This window comes from Mustela lutreola, chromosome 1 (genome assembly GCF_030435805.1).
Source record: "Mustela lutreola isolate mMusLut2 chromosome 1, mMusLut2.pri, whole genome shotgun sequence".
Taxonomy (NCBI): Eukaryota; Metazoa; Chordata; class Mammalia; order Carnivora; family Mustelidae; genus Mustela; species Mustela lutreola.
Genome location: NC_081290.1, coordinates 189,896,092 through 189,911,280, shown reverse-complemented (window position 1 = coordinate 189,911,280; position 15,189 = coordinate 189,896,092). Strand labels below are relative to the sequence as shown.

Sequence of the window (15,189 nt, the reverse complement as noted above, 5' to 3'; positions counted from 1 at the left end):
TCTCCTAAGCGTGCCCCGTCCGGCCTCCCGGACCCCTAAAGATGCGGATCCTCGGAGGAGAGCTGGGGAGATCCGGGACGTGCCTCCCGTCTCCTAAACACACCCAGGATTTGTCTCCCGGATTCCCACCGCCTCCGGGCTGGACTCCACACACATTCCTCGTCCATAGAGGCGGCCTGGCTGGGGCAGGAGGGGACCTGGCCCAGGAGGGTCCCCTCGCCCGGTGCAAGGCTCTCTGCCTGCGGTCGGCCGGAGAGTGGGAGGAGTGCGGCGCGGGCGGACGAGACTCCACGAGTGTCCGCCCGGCCGGCCATCTGGGTGCCTGCAGGAGAGACTGGCTGGGGCAAGGACCAGCGTCCCTCCCGGGGAGGAGCGCGAGGGCCCCCTCTGGCGGCTGCGTGGACAGAGGCTCCGGAGGGCAAAAGCAAGCAGCTGGCAGAAAAGCCGCGGAGCCGGCTCCCCACAAAGCCCCTTTCTATCGCCCCCCACCCCACTGCACTCACCTGGGGCGCCCCCTCCTCCCACACGGTTTCTTCTGGGCCTCCCAGCCCAGAGCTGATCTGAGGGCTCCCGCCAGGCCCTGGGACTTCCCCTTATCCAGTCCCAGCAGCGCAGCCAGCGAGACCCACGGGTCTAGTGGGAGAGAGCGTCCTTACCTCGCGCGGGGAGAGGGGGACACGGGTTCCCTCGCCTTGCTCGGCCGCCGCGGCCTCAGGCTCTGGAGGACACTGTTGCTTTTCCCTGGGAGCCCGCTGAGTGGGAGGAGAGCGAGAAGGTCCCGCCCCCCCAGTCCCCGCCCCCGTCCCCCGTCCCGTCCTGCCAGGCCAGCCAAAGACGCCCTTGTGGAACTGGAGCCCGAGGTCCCCCCACCCACCCTTTCCCATAGCAGCACCTCCCCCAAGCCCCCCCCCCCCCCCCCCGCCTGCACAGCGCCCGCTTTGTTCCTCTCTGCAGCTGGGCTCTCCACTACCATCAACACACGCACACCCCTCCTCCCTCCTGCCCTCCCCTTCCGACTCCCCTAGACCACCCTCCACCCCTAGGCCTTAAGGCTCTTCTGAAAGGGTGTTTCTGACAATTTCTCACTCTCTCCCCCCTGCACGCCCCCTTTTTTTTAAAACCTTAGGTGCCTGAGTCCTCCGTAGCTCCCAGTGAACCTCATGGTCGTATAGCCCTCCAGCATGGTCTCAGTATCTCCAGAAAATATCTGCTGAAGGTACCCAGGTACACCCTCTCGTGCTCACCTCCAAGCCCTGCCATGAAGAGCTGTAAATGGGGCTGATCACCCTCCACATCCGGCTTCACAGACTTTTCTGTGAGGTGGAAGACATGTTAAAGTGCCATGCAAAGTGTAAAGCACAGAAGCCTGAACTGAATCAGCATCTCGCCTCCATCCATGTAGGTCCATCTTACTACCACCTGCTGACTTAGAACTGGGGTGAGGCAAGCTATAGGCAGACAACTGGGCACACCATCCTAGAGCAATCTGGGTCTCTGTAGGAGTGGGGGTTAATATGGAAGAAAAGGAGGGACTCGGGCACCTGGGTGGCTCAGTCATTAATTGTCTGCCTTTGGCTCAGATCATGATCTCAGGGTCCTGGGATGGGGAAACCTGCTTCTCCCTCTCCCACTGCCTCTGCTTGTGTTCCCTCTCTTGCTGTGTCTCTGTCAAATAAATAAATAAAATCTTTAAAAATAAAGAAAGAGAGAGAGAGAAGAAAGAAGGAAAGAGAGAGAGAAGGGACCAGAAACCTAAGAGGAATCTAGAAACTGAGCTCGATTGAGGTCATTCTTCATCTCAACCCCCACCCCGAAATCCAGCTTGGACAGTGGATTCTTACCTTGCAAAGCCAGCTCTTGCCCCAGGAGACTGACTGAGGAGACCCTAGGGAGCTGACCTCAGCTAGGCTAGACCTCTTCAACCTGCCCTCAAGGGAAGCCTGAGACTCCTTCTCACTGAATGAGGGAGGAGAAAACCCCCACAGCTTCTAGCTGGGGAAGATAGCAGAAAATAATTTGCCCTCTTTGGGATGAACATATCTTGCTCTGATTCAGTGGCTTCAGTTTGTGCCCTCTTTCCCTAACCCTGGAACAGCAGGAGGCTGAACTGCAGCGGTCTTTGGTCACTCATTGACAGGGCCAGCATTAGCAGGGGGGCCCCCCACTGCTGGAGGCTGGGACTGACTGGAGCCAGGCAGTGGACAGGAGGGGGGAGGGGAAAGACACTTTGCACTTACCAGCTGTGGCTAACAGAGGTCAAACAAGCAAGGTTCCAGCAGGCATGGTGGGTACCAGGAAGCCTCAGAATTTGGGGGATGGGGAGGAAGCCTCTTATTCTTCCTCTCTTCATACTGTTTGAAGCTCATGAAAAGTGTTTTGACTCTGGCCACCTTTCATGAGACAGATCACAACAGTAAGTTTCAGACTATTCTGGTAAAAGAAAAAGAAACAAAACCCAAACTATTGTATCCTCGATGCCAAGACCCAGCATCTGAGGGAAGGGGCTCTGATTGGGGTACCTCAGAGTCTTTTCACATATCTGTTTCACAACTCCCCGATCTTCTTTACCATCCCGGTCGGGAGGAATTTCAGGGAAGGATGGAGCCTGCCACAAAGCAGCTGATCTGAGGAAGCGGGTGAAACAGCACCCACCTTCTCTGTCCTCCCACTCAGGGACCAGCTAACCCCAACGCTCTGTGCAATGTGTCCTCCTGCTGGGTTGAGGCCCTATGTTCCCACAGTTAGAGCACTCAGGGGACCGGGGACCTACCACCCCACCCTCCACCCCCACCCACTGCACATCTGGAGCCCATCAAAAAACTCAGTGCTCTCTCGCAATTACGCAAGAGGTCGAGCAGCTGGGAGCTCAGGAAAGGGGGAGGAAGAGAGAAGAAAGCAGAAAACAGCTTTCCAAGCATGCTTCAGACTTTCCGAAGTGGAAGCAGCGGGGAGAGGGCAAAGGCTGGGTGTGGAAGGAAGAGTGGGTTTGCAAAGGCTCTGCACTTGGCTATGAATGTCAGGAGTCTATTTCCACATCCCTCCTGCCTTCGCCTAGGCCCTCTTCCCACCTCTGTCCCTCCTCTCGCACCGTGCTCCCTCCAGCCCCAGGAGGAGGCAGCTGTTGCTGATTACAGCACGCCAGCCCTGTAGAGTCACATCTTCTCAAGTTCTCCTTTCTGGCCTCTCTGGACCCTGAAGTCAGGCACCATTGGTGTTGATGCGGTGACAGCAATGACGCCAAGTGACTCCTCCCTGCATCAGACTTGGGGAAAAGTTCAAACCTTTCTTCAGCAGGAGTTCTCTCCTAAAAATTGCACAATCCATGCTTAGACCCAAAGCTGAGAGACATGGGAGCTGAGTGGGCAGTTTGGGTCATGGGGGAAGACTGTCTCATCTACATCCGTGTAGGCTCAGGACCTTCCTATGAGCTGAATAGAATAAGCACTGATTTGGGCAAAAGAATGGGAAACAAGACCCATTTCCACTTCCCTCATTGCCTTGACATTGTAATGCCTCTTTTTCAACTAGCAACCTGATCACACGGAGTTCGATTATGGGAGATTTTGAGAATTGGACTAAGCCCTAAATAACCATTTAGCCCCTGCCCTATGAGCAGCAAGGCAAAAAAAATCTGTCTGTGGGGGGTGGGGGGGTGAGAAGTGACCCGAGCTCCTGAAAACTGGTTTTCTGAGTGTCTTGTGTCTGAGTGGGCAGCTTAGTTTGGAAAGGTAGTCTTCCTAAGGTCTAGTGCCACGTAAACCCCTAACTCCCAAGGGTAAGACGGGAGACCGACACCTGGGGGAGGCTTTCTAACCTTGGGTAAGGGCAACGTACAGCACGCAATTGCTGTGGAGCTTCTAGAACTTTCAAAGCTCTGTAGCCACAAACAGATTTACCAAAGGGAGCGTGGGGGGAGGGAGTGGAGGGAGAGGATGGTTGCAATGAGATGTGCATAGTAAAGGGGAGTTAAATCGGAGTTTTTACTTTCGAGAGATTCCTCTGAAGCCTACAAGGCAGACCCCTCCCTATTCCTCACCCTCACTGAGACCAGCTGTGGTTAACACTGGTCTACCTGAGGCGAAAAGGTTTTATAAGCAGATTCAGCCATTGCTTCTAGTTAGACTTTCATCTTCTTGAGGATAGGGGCTTTTTCTATTTTTCTGTCTTCCTCCAATGAGCCTGACCAGATGTGAACATTTTAAAAAAGCTACTCTGTATCAACCCTGGAAATCTCTCAGGCGCTACTCAGTGTGAACAACTTCCCATTAATTGGAGGGCAAAGCTTCCCGAGTCCCGAGTCCCAGATGCACGGGCTGATAGATCCAGGGTTAGAAACTGTGGGTAGATGAATTACAGATCTTTTTAAAAAGGAATTCCTGACCACGAGGTGTGTTCCCTACCTCCTCTGTGTGGAATTAATTAATTCAAAGCAGGAAGCACAAACCTCCTACATTAAACAGAATGCTCAGTCAGATCTAATTATTTTGTTAGTCTCCCTCACAGGAGGCCAACAAGAAGTCCACTGGACACAGTGGTGGGACTTAGCTGCCAGTCAGGGCTGTCGCTCCGCCCTGGTAAGCTTCCCTGGGCTAAGGTTACATTGTCGGAGAGCCACGCCACACTGCAGCGACAGGGACCGGAGACTTCGTTATTTCTCTTAAGGAAAAAAAAAATTCACTCTTGGTTTTCACCATGAAGATAAAAACTTCATCATTCCCATTCATTATTCACTACAGAGAGCAATTTGTCTTCCAAAAAATCTGTTCACAGTCAATAGTTCTCTTAAGTTAAATAAAAACAAAGTTAGGATGAAATCTTCCCTGAGGGAATTAGCAAAACTCCCCAAGCATCTATGCCCCCCCCCCACAGGATCACTTACTTCTTATCACCATTGCTCTAATGGGGAAGAGAATGCTCTGAGAGATCACCGATCATAGTTATTCTTTAACAGATGAAGCCTCATGTTTCTGACTCTACAACTATCCCCGACAAAATTAAAACCAGAAGTCCCTAAGTAGCATCAACTTCAGAAGCTCCACAGACCGGAGCACACGTGTGTACGTATGTGCGCGCTCACACAGAGAGAACACACGCGGAGGCATCGTATCTGTAATGTAGGGGAAGGCAGCGAGTACTCTTAGAGATTGTTTTCTTTAAAAAAAAAATATCATTAATTTTTAAACTTAGATCCCATTACATTATCTCGAATTAGCAAGGAGACACCAGAGGATGAGACAGTCAAGAATTTAATAAACATTCATTTTATAATACTCTTTATTTGATTAAAGAATTTTCCTTCTTTGTGTACACTGGAATGTTATATTCCCTATGTATTTTACAGGGTTACAAAACATCTCTCATTTTAAATATTACCCCAAAAGTAATTTCAGAAAAAAAAAAATTGTGAAACTAAACAACTTTAAAAAAATCATATGGACAAGCAACTTTCAAACAAAACTGGATTAATAAGATCTCTTGCCTATTTAACTACATGACAAATTTCTTGTCCCAGTCCCCTTCCTCAAAAAAAACCTCATGTGGAAACCAAGCCAGAGATAAGGATTCTTCCCTGATGCAGTTAAGGGAAAGGGAAAGGCCAGAAATTTCTTTGGCAAACAATTCCACCCATGGCCATCTGTGTGTGACTGCTTTGCTTGGAGGACAGTACACTCTTTGCAGGGAGGCCCGATGTCATCCCAAGTGGGAGTGGTCCTCTCCAGCCAGCTGGAAGTGCAGCAGGTCATCTCGTCATCTGCCTCTCCCCCCGCCTGGGGCCGCAGCCTAGCAGTAGCCCCAGCAACCCTACCAAGTGCAATACTGAGCTAGAAAGCCAACGCTGGGCTGCCTGATGTAGCCTTCTCCATTGCACAAGTAATGGATGAGAGGGGACATGAGGACACTCATCAAAGAGGGCTCAAGGGACAAAAATGAAGGCCTTCAGAGACAGGAAAAGAGAGGAAAGGACTGAGAACACAGAGAAGAGCCAGGAAAAAGGAGGCGGCGAATTCAAGGACATGTGAATGGATTACAAAGACCATGAGATTTTATGTTTTAGCTGAAGTACCCAGAGTGCAGAGAACCAGAAGCTTGGGTAGCACCAGCAGCAGACAGGATTACCTGCAGATGTGAAAGCCCTCACTGGACATAACCATTCACCTCTCAGGCATCTTGCAAGTGGGGGCTGTGCCATCCAAAAGCTGCTTCTCAGTGGTCTTTACTACTGGCACAAGTGGGATTCACAGTACTATTCTAAACTAGAGGGACACAACTGGAAGGAAAACAACAAGCAAAGGAATGGAGGGACGAGTAGACATAGGAAAAGGACAAAGTACACCCTTATCTGTTAACTTCTACACCTCAGACCCCTTAAGCAGTTCACCTATCCAGTCCAAAGATCGAGGATGGATTAGTTCAACCAGTTCCCAGGAGTGCCAAACAAATACAATGCCTATATACGATGATCCTAGCACTTGACTGAAGTACAGAAAGAGAAAAACTCAAGGTAAAGGAAAGGAGTAGGAAAGATTAAAATTTGCAGAGAAAAAGAGAAAAAAAATATTTGCAGAGAAAACTTTTTAAAAATGAAGTATGAAATGTAACCATATTTAGGGGATTAAAACAAAGGAACAACAATGAGGCAAAGGAAGAGAAGCTGTTTAACTGGGGGGCTTTCTCTGGAGAGCTTGCTTTCCTGCTGGCCAGTAAAATCTGCCAAAGAAATCAGCAGCCTTTCCCTTTATGTTTGTGTCTTTCTTTGCCAAAGAACATCTCTGTGACACTTGAACACTGAGGGTGAGTTGAGGGTCCTTGCGCACAGAGAATCGTGCATTGTACCAGAAAAAAAGGGTCTCCAATGGCTTGTAGATTTGGAAAAAACTCTTCAGCCACGGTTGGCTTCTTCTTTATTAATTTGAAAATTTTCTTTTCTGGTTCCCTCTTCTTGGTATTACAGGATTTCATACTTATCCACTAGGAAAGTGGTCTCTGTGGAAAACCTTACGGGACTGTTTCCATCTACCTGGGTCACTTTGGTAACCTAGGGAAACAAACAAAAAGTGAGGTAAAACATCAGGAGAGCGAGTCTCCACGGTGCTGACTATATTCTCAGGACAGAACAAACTCCCCTACAGCAATATTAAAAATAACGCAAAAACACTAAAAAGTTCAATTCACAATTGTGGCTTACAGCATCACTCTTCCTACCAACAGGATTAACTTACTTTCTAGGCAGAAAAGACAACTGTTTGCATGAGATGTACAGTGCTATCAAGTAAAAGATCTAGAATGAGTGGCCACTACTCAGGACCTGCCCCAAAGGAAAGTTCACAGACATTTAATTAGGCTGATCGATTAATATTTTGACCCAAAATGCAATATTCTGACTCTTCCAACTTCATTTGCCTGATTTGCTCTCCAAGTCTCACTAAGCTGCCCTATCAGACTTATTTCTAGACATGGCTGGATCCTTCTATGAGATCTTGTTTTCTCTTTTTCATTGTATATGTCTAGTTTAATGAATTACCTGTAACACTAGTGCCTGTAATGGCATCAATACAAGCTTGAACCACTGATTATATTTTCTAATGAGGTTTTCAGAGAGCCCCACTCTTCGAATTGTCCCAAACAGGAATATGTACCCATTTCTATCTCATGTCTTGGTTTCAAGCCTGTACTCCCAATAATCATGGGCTTATGCCAATAACTGAGAGTGGAGAGAGAAGTGCTTTTCAGAATTATCCAACACAGGAAGGAAACTGTAATCTCCTAAGCACTTATAGGAGAGATAAAGACCATCTGGGAAGACAAGATAGTGCCACAACCAGCATATCAACAAGTCAGAGGGGAAAATGAAAATATAAATTGGGTCCTTGTAATGCAACTTCAAAAAAATAGAGGAGCAATGAGTTAAAAATAATGATCTAAAGAAACAGTTCACAAATATCCATCACTTTGCTTATCTAAAGGACAAGGTCTGCAACAGAACTGGCCCATGATTTTCTGTATTAACAAAGGGAAACTGCAACATAAATAATTCAAATATATATATATATTTTTAAATCTTTATTTATTTATCTGACAGGCAGAGATCAGAAGTAGGCAGAGAGTCAGGCAGAGAGAGAGAGGGACGCAGGCTCCCCGCTGAGCTGGGAGCCCGATGCGGGGCTCGATCCCAGGACCCTGGGATCATGACCTGAGCTGAAGGCAGAGACTTTAACCCACTGAGCCACCCAGGCGCCCCTATTGTGGGTTTTTATTTCTTTTATTTTTTATTTTTATTTTATTTTTTTTAAGATCTTTATTTATTTATTTGACAGACAGATCACAGTAGGCAGAGAAAGAGAGGAGGAGGAAGCAGGCTCCTTGCTGAGCAGAGAGCCGGACCCTGAGATCATGACCTGAGCTGAAGGCAGAGGCTTTAACCCACTGAGTCACCCAGGCGCCCCTATTGTGGGTTTTTAAAAAAGATTTTCTTTATTTATTTCAGAGAGCGCGCGCCCGTGAGCGAGGAGGGGAGCAGGGGGAGGGGGAAAAGCAGACTTCATGCTGATCATGGAGACTTGATCCCAGGACCGAAACCATGACTGGAGCTGAAACCAGAAGCTGGATGCTTAACTGGCTGAGCCACCCAGGTGTCCTGAATAGTCCAAATATTGTATTCATTTGTATTAGAATCATTTTCGCAGGGAAGTAATTTTACCTTCCAAATAAAAAACTTTCTTGGGGATGCCTGGTGGCTCAGTTTGTTGAGTATCTGCCTTCAGCTCAAGTTGTAATCTCAGGGTCCTGGAATCAAGGCCCAGATCAGGCTCCCTGCTCAGTGGGGAGTCTGCTTCTCCCTCTCCCTCTGGCCCTCACCCCCACTTGTGCTCTTTCTCTCCCACTCTCTCTCAAATAAACAAACAAATCTTTAAAATAAATAAATGAAAAAACAAATAACAAAATGAAACAAAACTTTCTTTCCATCCTTGGGTTCAAACCAAGCAACATAAACAAGATATTACAAAACAAAGTGCAAACAAAAATTTAAAAATTAAAAAATAGGGGTGCCTGGATGGCTCAGGTCATGATACCAGGTTCCCGGGATCGAGCCCCACACTGGGCTCCTCACTCCACGGGGAGCCTGCTTCTCCTTGTGCCTGCTATTCCCCTTACTTGTGCACTCTCTGTCAAATAAATAAATAAAATCATAAATAAATAAATAAAATTTAAAAATAAGAGGCATTATAAAACCATGGGTTGGCTGTTTGGGTAAATAGCTTTTAAAATGCATGAGATTAGAGCGCCTGGGTGGCTCAGTGGGTTAAGCCGCTGCCTTTGGCTCAGGTCATGATCTCAGGGTCCTGGGGTCGAGTCCCGCATCAGGCTTTCTGCTTGGCAGGGAGTCTGCTTCCTCCTCTCTCTCTGCCTGCCTTTCTGCCTGCTTGGTCTCTCTCTGTCAAATAAATAAATAAAATCTTAAAAATAAATAAAATAAAATAAAATGCATGAGATTATTTTTTAAAAATAGGCAACTAAGATATACAAATCTTGCATAATCCATAAATACTTTTATATATATTCATATTCAATTTCTTTACCATGTCCAATCTAGAGAAGAAAACTGAGTTAAAGCAGGAGAGGAATTTGACTAAGATCACAAAATGAAATTCAATAATGGAATCCACAGGGAATACCGGCTTTTCTGATTTTTTTTCTTTTTAAAGTAAGCTCTCAGCCCAACACAGGACTTGAACACATGACCTGAGGGTCAAGAGTCACATGCTCTATGGAATGAGCCAAGCAAGCGCCCAGCTTTTCTAACTTTTGATGCCATTCTATTTATCTGGTATCCGTCCTACCATGTGCTCTTGATTAAAAGAGAATACCTGTATGTTACAGTAGTTTCTTTTAGAGATGAAGGAGACTTGAACAGGGAAGAAGTCGTTGGGCTGCCCAGCAATGCTGAACTCGAGACTGCCACTCTTATTTTTGGCATCAATCACTGGCAGGCACCACTCCAAGGTATTTCGTCGGCTGTCGTGTCGATACTCGCCATCAATCTCCCCAATCACTGGGGCACCCACCCCAGATCTGTCATGAGAAACACTTGTGTCACCTTAGCTGTTCAAAGCTGGAAGAACTCTGCCAAGGAAAATCAGCCCTGAATTTGATTATGTTCCTCAAATTCTGCCTATTTTTTTTATGGTTCTAGAAAAAAACATGAGGTTCCCTAATAACTTCCCTAATAAAACAAAGCCCTAGCACCTTGGCCAAGGATCTCACTCACTGCCTCTACAGATAAAGACACATGCAACCACAGGTAACTGGCAGAGATATCCATGGGTGGCTCCAGCTTGTGGATTAGATCCAGACCTAGCAGGGGATTAAAACTGACAAATGTGTGAAGTGGGATATATTTTCAAAAATTCTGCACCAAAGGTTTGTTGCCTTGTCAAGAAGGAATTTTACCATACTGCAGCTCTCTTTATTGGTGACCATGGTGGGAAACAGGTTGGTAGTAGCAGGGCAAAAAAAATACATCATTATATGGTTAATTAAAATGGGGATGAATTTGGGCCTGTGGGATGATGTCTTCAAAAGATTTTAGAATGTTTCAAAACCTGTAGATGACGCCAGTGGGTCTGATTTACAATCCAGTAAGTGGACTTTCACATGATAAGTGAAAACACAATCAGCCCTACCCAGTATGTGAACATGATGGGAAAAAGAGACACACAACTGTACTTAATCTGCCAGAGAACCAGGGCTAGTTAGGACGTACTCTGCACCCTCACATGTGGCTGACAGGCAGTGTCACCCACTCCTACACATTGCAAATTTACCACCTTTTCATTCACCAGTGCCATTCAGTGCTTGTATTAGGGGCAGAGTAAATAAGGAAGACAAAGAGAAAAATTTAACATAATCAGCTCTTCCCTTTCAAGTCTACGGTCACAATTGTACATATGTTTCTTCTGCTGTTCTTCCGATTCCGATCTCTCAAATTTGATCAGTTCTAGACAACAGTTCCAGACAATAGGGTAAAATGTTGTGTAGGAAGGGTCTCTTCTGGAGACTATTGCAAAAGTAGACTACGACACAGGAAACCACCATAACCACAATTATACGGTAGTTGGAGAGGCCTAAAAATTGTGGCATCCTAAAAATAGCCCAGTAAAATAAATCTTGACAAAACAAAAACCACACCTGTTAGCAATGCCCAAGCCCTACAATGGTTCAAGGCAGCCATCTATTGTTCTGAAAGAATAACCAAGCTGTCAAGAATAAGACAGTTACTCCAATCAAGGACAGACTGATAACAGAGCATATTTTTTAAAATGGAAAATTATGATGAAAAAACCAGACCTGGCCGTGTAAATGGCTGAATTATCAACAGTGAAACAAAATGACAAATTAATATCATTTTCTCTGCAATAATAATTAAGCAATATAACAGTAAAGATACACTAAGAATACATTTATTGGGTGTTCATAATTACACCTTGTACTTAATCATGGGAGGGGCAGGTGCTGAGAGGTGGAAGAAAGGAGCTGGATTCACTGGTGACATAATAACAGAGCCCACTCGCTGGAAGTGCTAGTGAGATAAACTTTAGGGAAAGACTATTTCAGGATGATCCTAGAAAGTAGGCCATTTAAGCACACATTAAAAACTTAACTGGAACTAAAAAAAAAATGATAAAAAATAAAAACTTATTAGAACTAATCTTCTGGGGATGTTGGACATTTTCATTATCTTAACAGTGGTAACAGTTTCACATGTGTATACATGTCAAAACTTATCAAACTGTACAACTTACATATGTGTAGTTTACTGTATGTCAGTTACACCAATAAAAGTGTTAAAAATTGATGAAAACTAATGTAAATATGTGCTCTAGCAGGAATCAATTGTTCCCTTGAAAACATATTCTCATCTTTAGCTGAAAGTTTAGTGAGCCAAGTGAAAGAGAAAAAATTCAGTCTGACAGATTCAATTTCTCAGTTGCAAAACAAAACCAAGACTTTTTTTTTGGACTGAGAAGTGGCTCCTCCTTCTGGAAGTCTTCATTACTACAAGAACAAACACAGGTCCAAGATGTGGAAACACAGCTCTACTACAATGGGCTTTGAGTTAGTTTTAAAACCAGTAGACTCCATTCCTTTTAGCGTGTACAGCTCAACACACCTTGACAGATGTATGTAACCTTGTAAACACCATCACGGTCAAATCACAGAACATTTCCCTGTCCTCGAAAGTTCTCTTGTGCCCTGTTGCAGTCAACTGCCTTCCCCTCCACCTCCTGATTTTTGTTCCAAGAGAAAAACGTTGTCCCAATGTCATATGAGCATATGGTACTGTGGACTTTTGTAACTGGTTTCTTCTACAACAGGACGTTTTAAGAAGCAGATATCTTAGAATGGAAGGCCAACTAAGTGCTGCCTCCAAAACAAGTTCCAAAAGACTATTTCTATGCAGTCAGTACAGAAAAAAATGATTATGTGGGGGATACCACTTACGGGAGCGGGATGGTGATAATCACATCATTCAGTTCTAAATTATCTTCTTGTAACTCATATTCTATGTTGACATCACAGCCATTTCCACTCTCGGAGGGCCAGCAATTAACTGAGAAGAAAAGCAAAGCAGGAATACTCGAATATTAGAAAAAAAGTGGAGAGTGAGGCACCTGGGTGGCTCAATCGTTAGGCAGCTGCCTTCGGCTCAGGGTATGATCCAGGGTCCTGGGATTGAGCCCCACATCGGGTTCCCTGCTCAGCAGGAAGCCTGCTTCTCCCTCTCCTACAGCCCCTGCTTGTGTTCCCTCTTCCCTGTGTCTCTCTCTGTCAAATACATACATACAATCTTTAAAAAAAAAAAAAGTGGGGGCGCCTGGGTGGCTCAGTGGGTTAAGCTGCTGCCTTCGGCTCAGGTCATGATCTCGGTGTGCTGGGATCGAGTCCCGCATCGGGCTCTCTGCTCGGCGGGAAGCCTGCTTCCCTCTGTCTCTCTCTGTCTGCCTCTCCATCTACTTGTGATTTCTCTCTGTCAAATAAATAAATAAATAAAATCTTTAAAAAAAAAAAAAAAGTGGAGAAAAGTTAAGATGGCAAGTGAAAGCTGACAGCTAACTACAGGCCTAAACTATTATAAAAAACTTTCAAAATTAAAGCTATTAAAGAATGAAAACTTGTGATTAAAATACAGCAAACAAAATGCAGCACTGAGCCCATTTTGAAAGAAAGCCATTTCGTCAACAAGAATTTTGCTATAGCAATGAAGATAAGCATGCACAAGGCCGGGCTATTTCTGTTCTCAGTGCAGACCAGCTTAGTGGGACCGACCAGAAGCACTTACTTGTCAGTGGAATAAAGGATTCTTCTGTGGTTTGTAGCCTCCATTTTAGCACTCCTACGTCATTGTTGACTGGAAATGACTTCTCTGGATTCTTCAAGCCAATCAGAGATTCTGCAGTGAAAAGTTTTTTATCTACATTTGGATGGGTCTGAAATAAAAAGTAAAAGAAAAACTTCTGAGTTCAGACATGACAAGATAGGAAACAAACTCCCTCTGGTCCTACATGGTCCATGATCTAAACATCTAAAATAGAGGACCATGGGGTGCCTGGCTGGCTCTGTTGGTGGCAGAGCACACAGCTGCTGATTTCAGGGTTCTGAATTCAAGGTCTGTACTGGGTGTAGAGATGACTTAAAAATAAAATCCTGGGGGCTCCTGGGTGGCTCAGTAGGTTAAAGCCCCTGCCTTCGGCTTGGGTCGTGATCTCGGGGTCCTGGGATTGAGCCCCACATCAGACTCTCTGCTCTGCAGAAAGCCTGCTTCCTCCTCTCTCTCTCTGCCTACCTCTCTGCCTACTTGTGATTTCAGTCAAGTAAGTAAATAAAATCTTTTAAAAATAAATATAAATAAAATCCTGGGGCACCTGGGTGGCTCAGTGGGTTAAAGCCTCTGTCTTCAGCTCAGGTCATGATCCCAGGGTCCTGGGATTGAGCCCCACACTGGGCTCTCTGCTCAGCAGGGAGCCTGTTTCCCCACACCCCCCTCTGCCTACCTCCCTGCCTACTTGTGATCTCTCTCTGTCAAATAAATAAATTTAAAAATCTCAAAAAAAAAAAAACCCTTAAAAAAAAAATAAAAGTACCTAAAAGAATGTCAATTTCTTTTGATTTAAAGAGAGATGTCCCTTCTTTAAAGACTTTTAAAGATTTAAGACATTTTGAAAATAGGAACTGGGGGCACCAGAGTGGCTCAGTTCTTTGAGTGGTTGACTCTTGATTTCAGCTCTGTTTATGATCTTGGGGTCACAGGATCAGGCCCTGCATCGGGCTCTGTGTTTGACAGGAGTCTGCTTGAGATTCTCTCTCTCCCTGTCCCTTGTCCCCACCCCCACCCTGAACTCTCACAAGTACACTCTCTCTATATAAAACAAATAAATAAAATAAATCTTTTAGGGGCACCTGGATGGCTCAGTTGGTTAAGCATCCGCCTTCAGCTCAGGTTATGATCCCAGGGACCTGGGACAAAGCCCCACACTGGACTCCCTGCTCAGTCGGGAGCCTGTTTCTCCCTCTCCTACCCACTAATTTGTGCTATATCAAATACATAAAATCTTTAAAAAATAAATTAAATAAAATAAATATTCTTAAAAAAATAGTAATTAAAAAAAAGTAACCTCAACCTAAGGCATTTTGTTTGTAACTGAACAAATTAATAATTTTGTAATTTAAAAAGCTGAAGACCTGTAACCAAGTCCTTTCTAAAAATACTTCATAGGAAGCAACATCCTGGTAGGGCCAAGCACGCCAAGTAGAAGACAACTGATCAGATGCCTAGGTCACATAGCAGTCCTGGCCTTACAGTCAGAAGGCAGGAGAGGGAAAAACTCTGTGGAAAGTTAGTTGCAATTCTGCGCACAGCAATAAATTGTTCAACGCAGGTAAACCAGATGGACTAATCTTTTAAAAAGAAGTCAGATTAAGAGAGAAAAGGGAGGGGCACCCAGGTGGCTCAGTCACTTAAACATCTGCTCAGGTCATGATCCTAGGGTCCTAGGATCAAGCCTAGTGATGGATCCCTGCTCAGTGGGGAGTCTGCTTCTCCTTCTGTCCCCTACCCCACTTGTACCCTCTCTTTCTCTCTGATAAATAAAACCTTTAAAAAAAAAAGAGAGAGATAGAGAGAGAGAGAGA

The 15,189-nt window shown here is 45.4% G+C and overlaps 2 protein-coding genes across 5 annotated transcripts in view; both read right to left on the bottom strand.

Moving 5' to 3' along the window:
- Positions 1-1,308, bottom strand: part of PHLDB1 (pleckstrin homology like domain family B member 1) — a 45,512-nt gene extending 44,204 nt beyond the window's left edge. The window contains exon 1 of one of the 4 annotated variants that reach the window (XM_059182494.1): positions 1,245-1,308. In XM_059182494.1, coding sequence (XP_059038477.1) covers positions 1,245-1,295 — 51 coding nt within the window. In that variant the 5' untranslated portion in view covers positions 1,296-1,308. Of the gene's footprint in view, positions 1-103; positions 235-656; positions 753-1,244 lie in introns of those variants that run through there. The other 3 variants (XM_059182460.1, XM_059182419.1, XM_059182428.1) reach the window with 3 other exon arrangements.
- Positions 1,309-5,256: 3,948 nt separating this feature from the next.
- Positions 5,257-15,189, bottom strand: part of ARCN1 (archain 1) — a 30,211-nt gene continuing 20,278 nt past the window's right edge. The window contains exons 7-10 of the mRNA XM_059182617.1: positions 13,340-13,487; positions 12,502-12,610; positions 9,867-10,071; positions 5,257-7,036 (exon numbers count right to left, since the gene is read on the bottom strand). Coding sequence (XP_059038600.1) covers positions 6,947-7,036; positions 9,867-10,071; positions 12,502-12,610; positions 13,340-13,487 — 552 coding nt within the window. The 3' untranslated portion in view covers positions 5,257-6,946. The remainder of the gene's footprint in view (positions 7,037-9,866; positions 10,072-12,501; positions 12,611-13,339; positions 13,488-15,189) is intronic.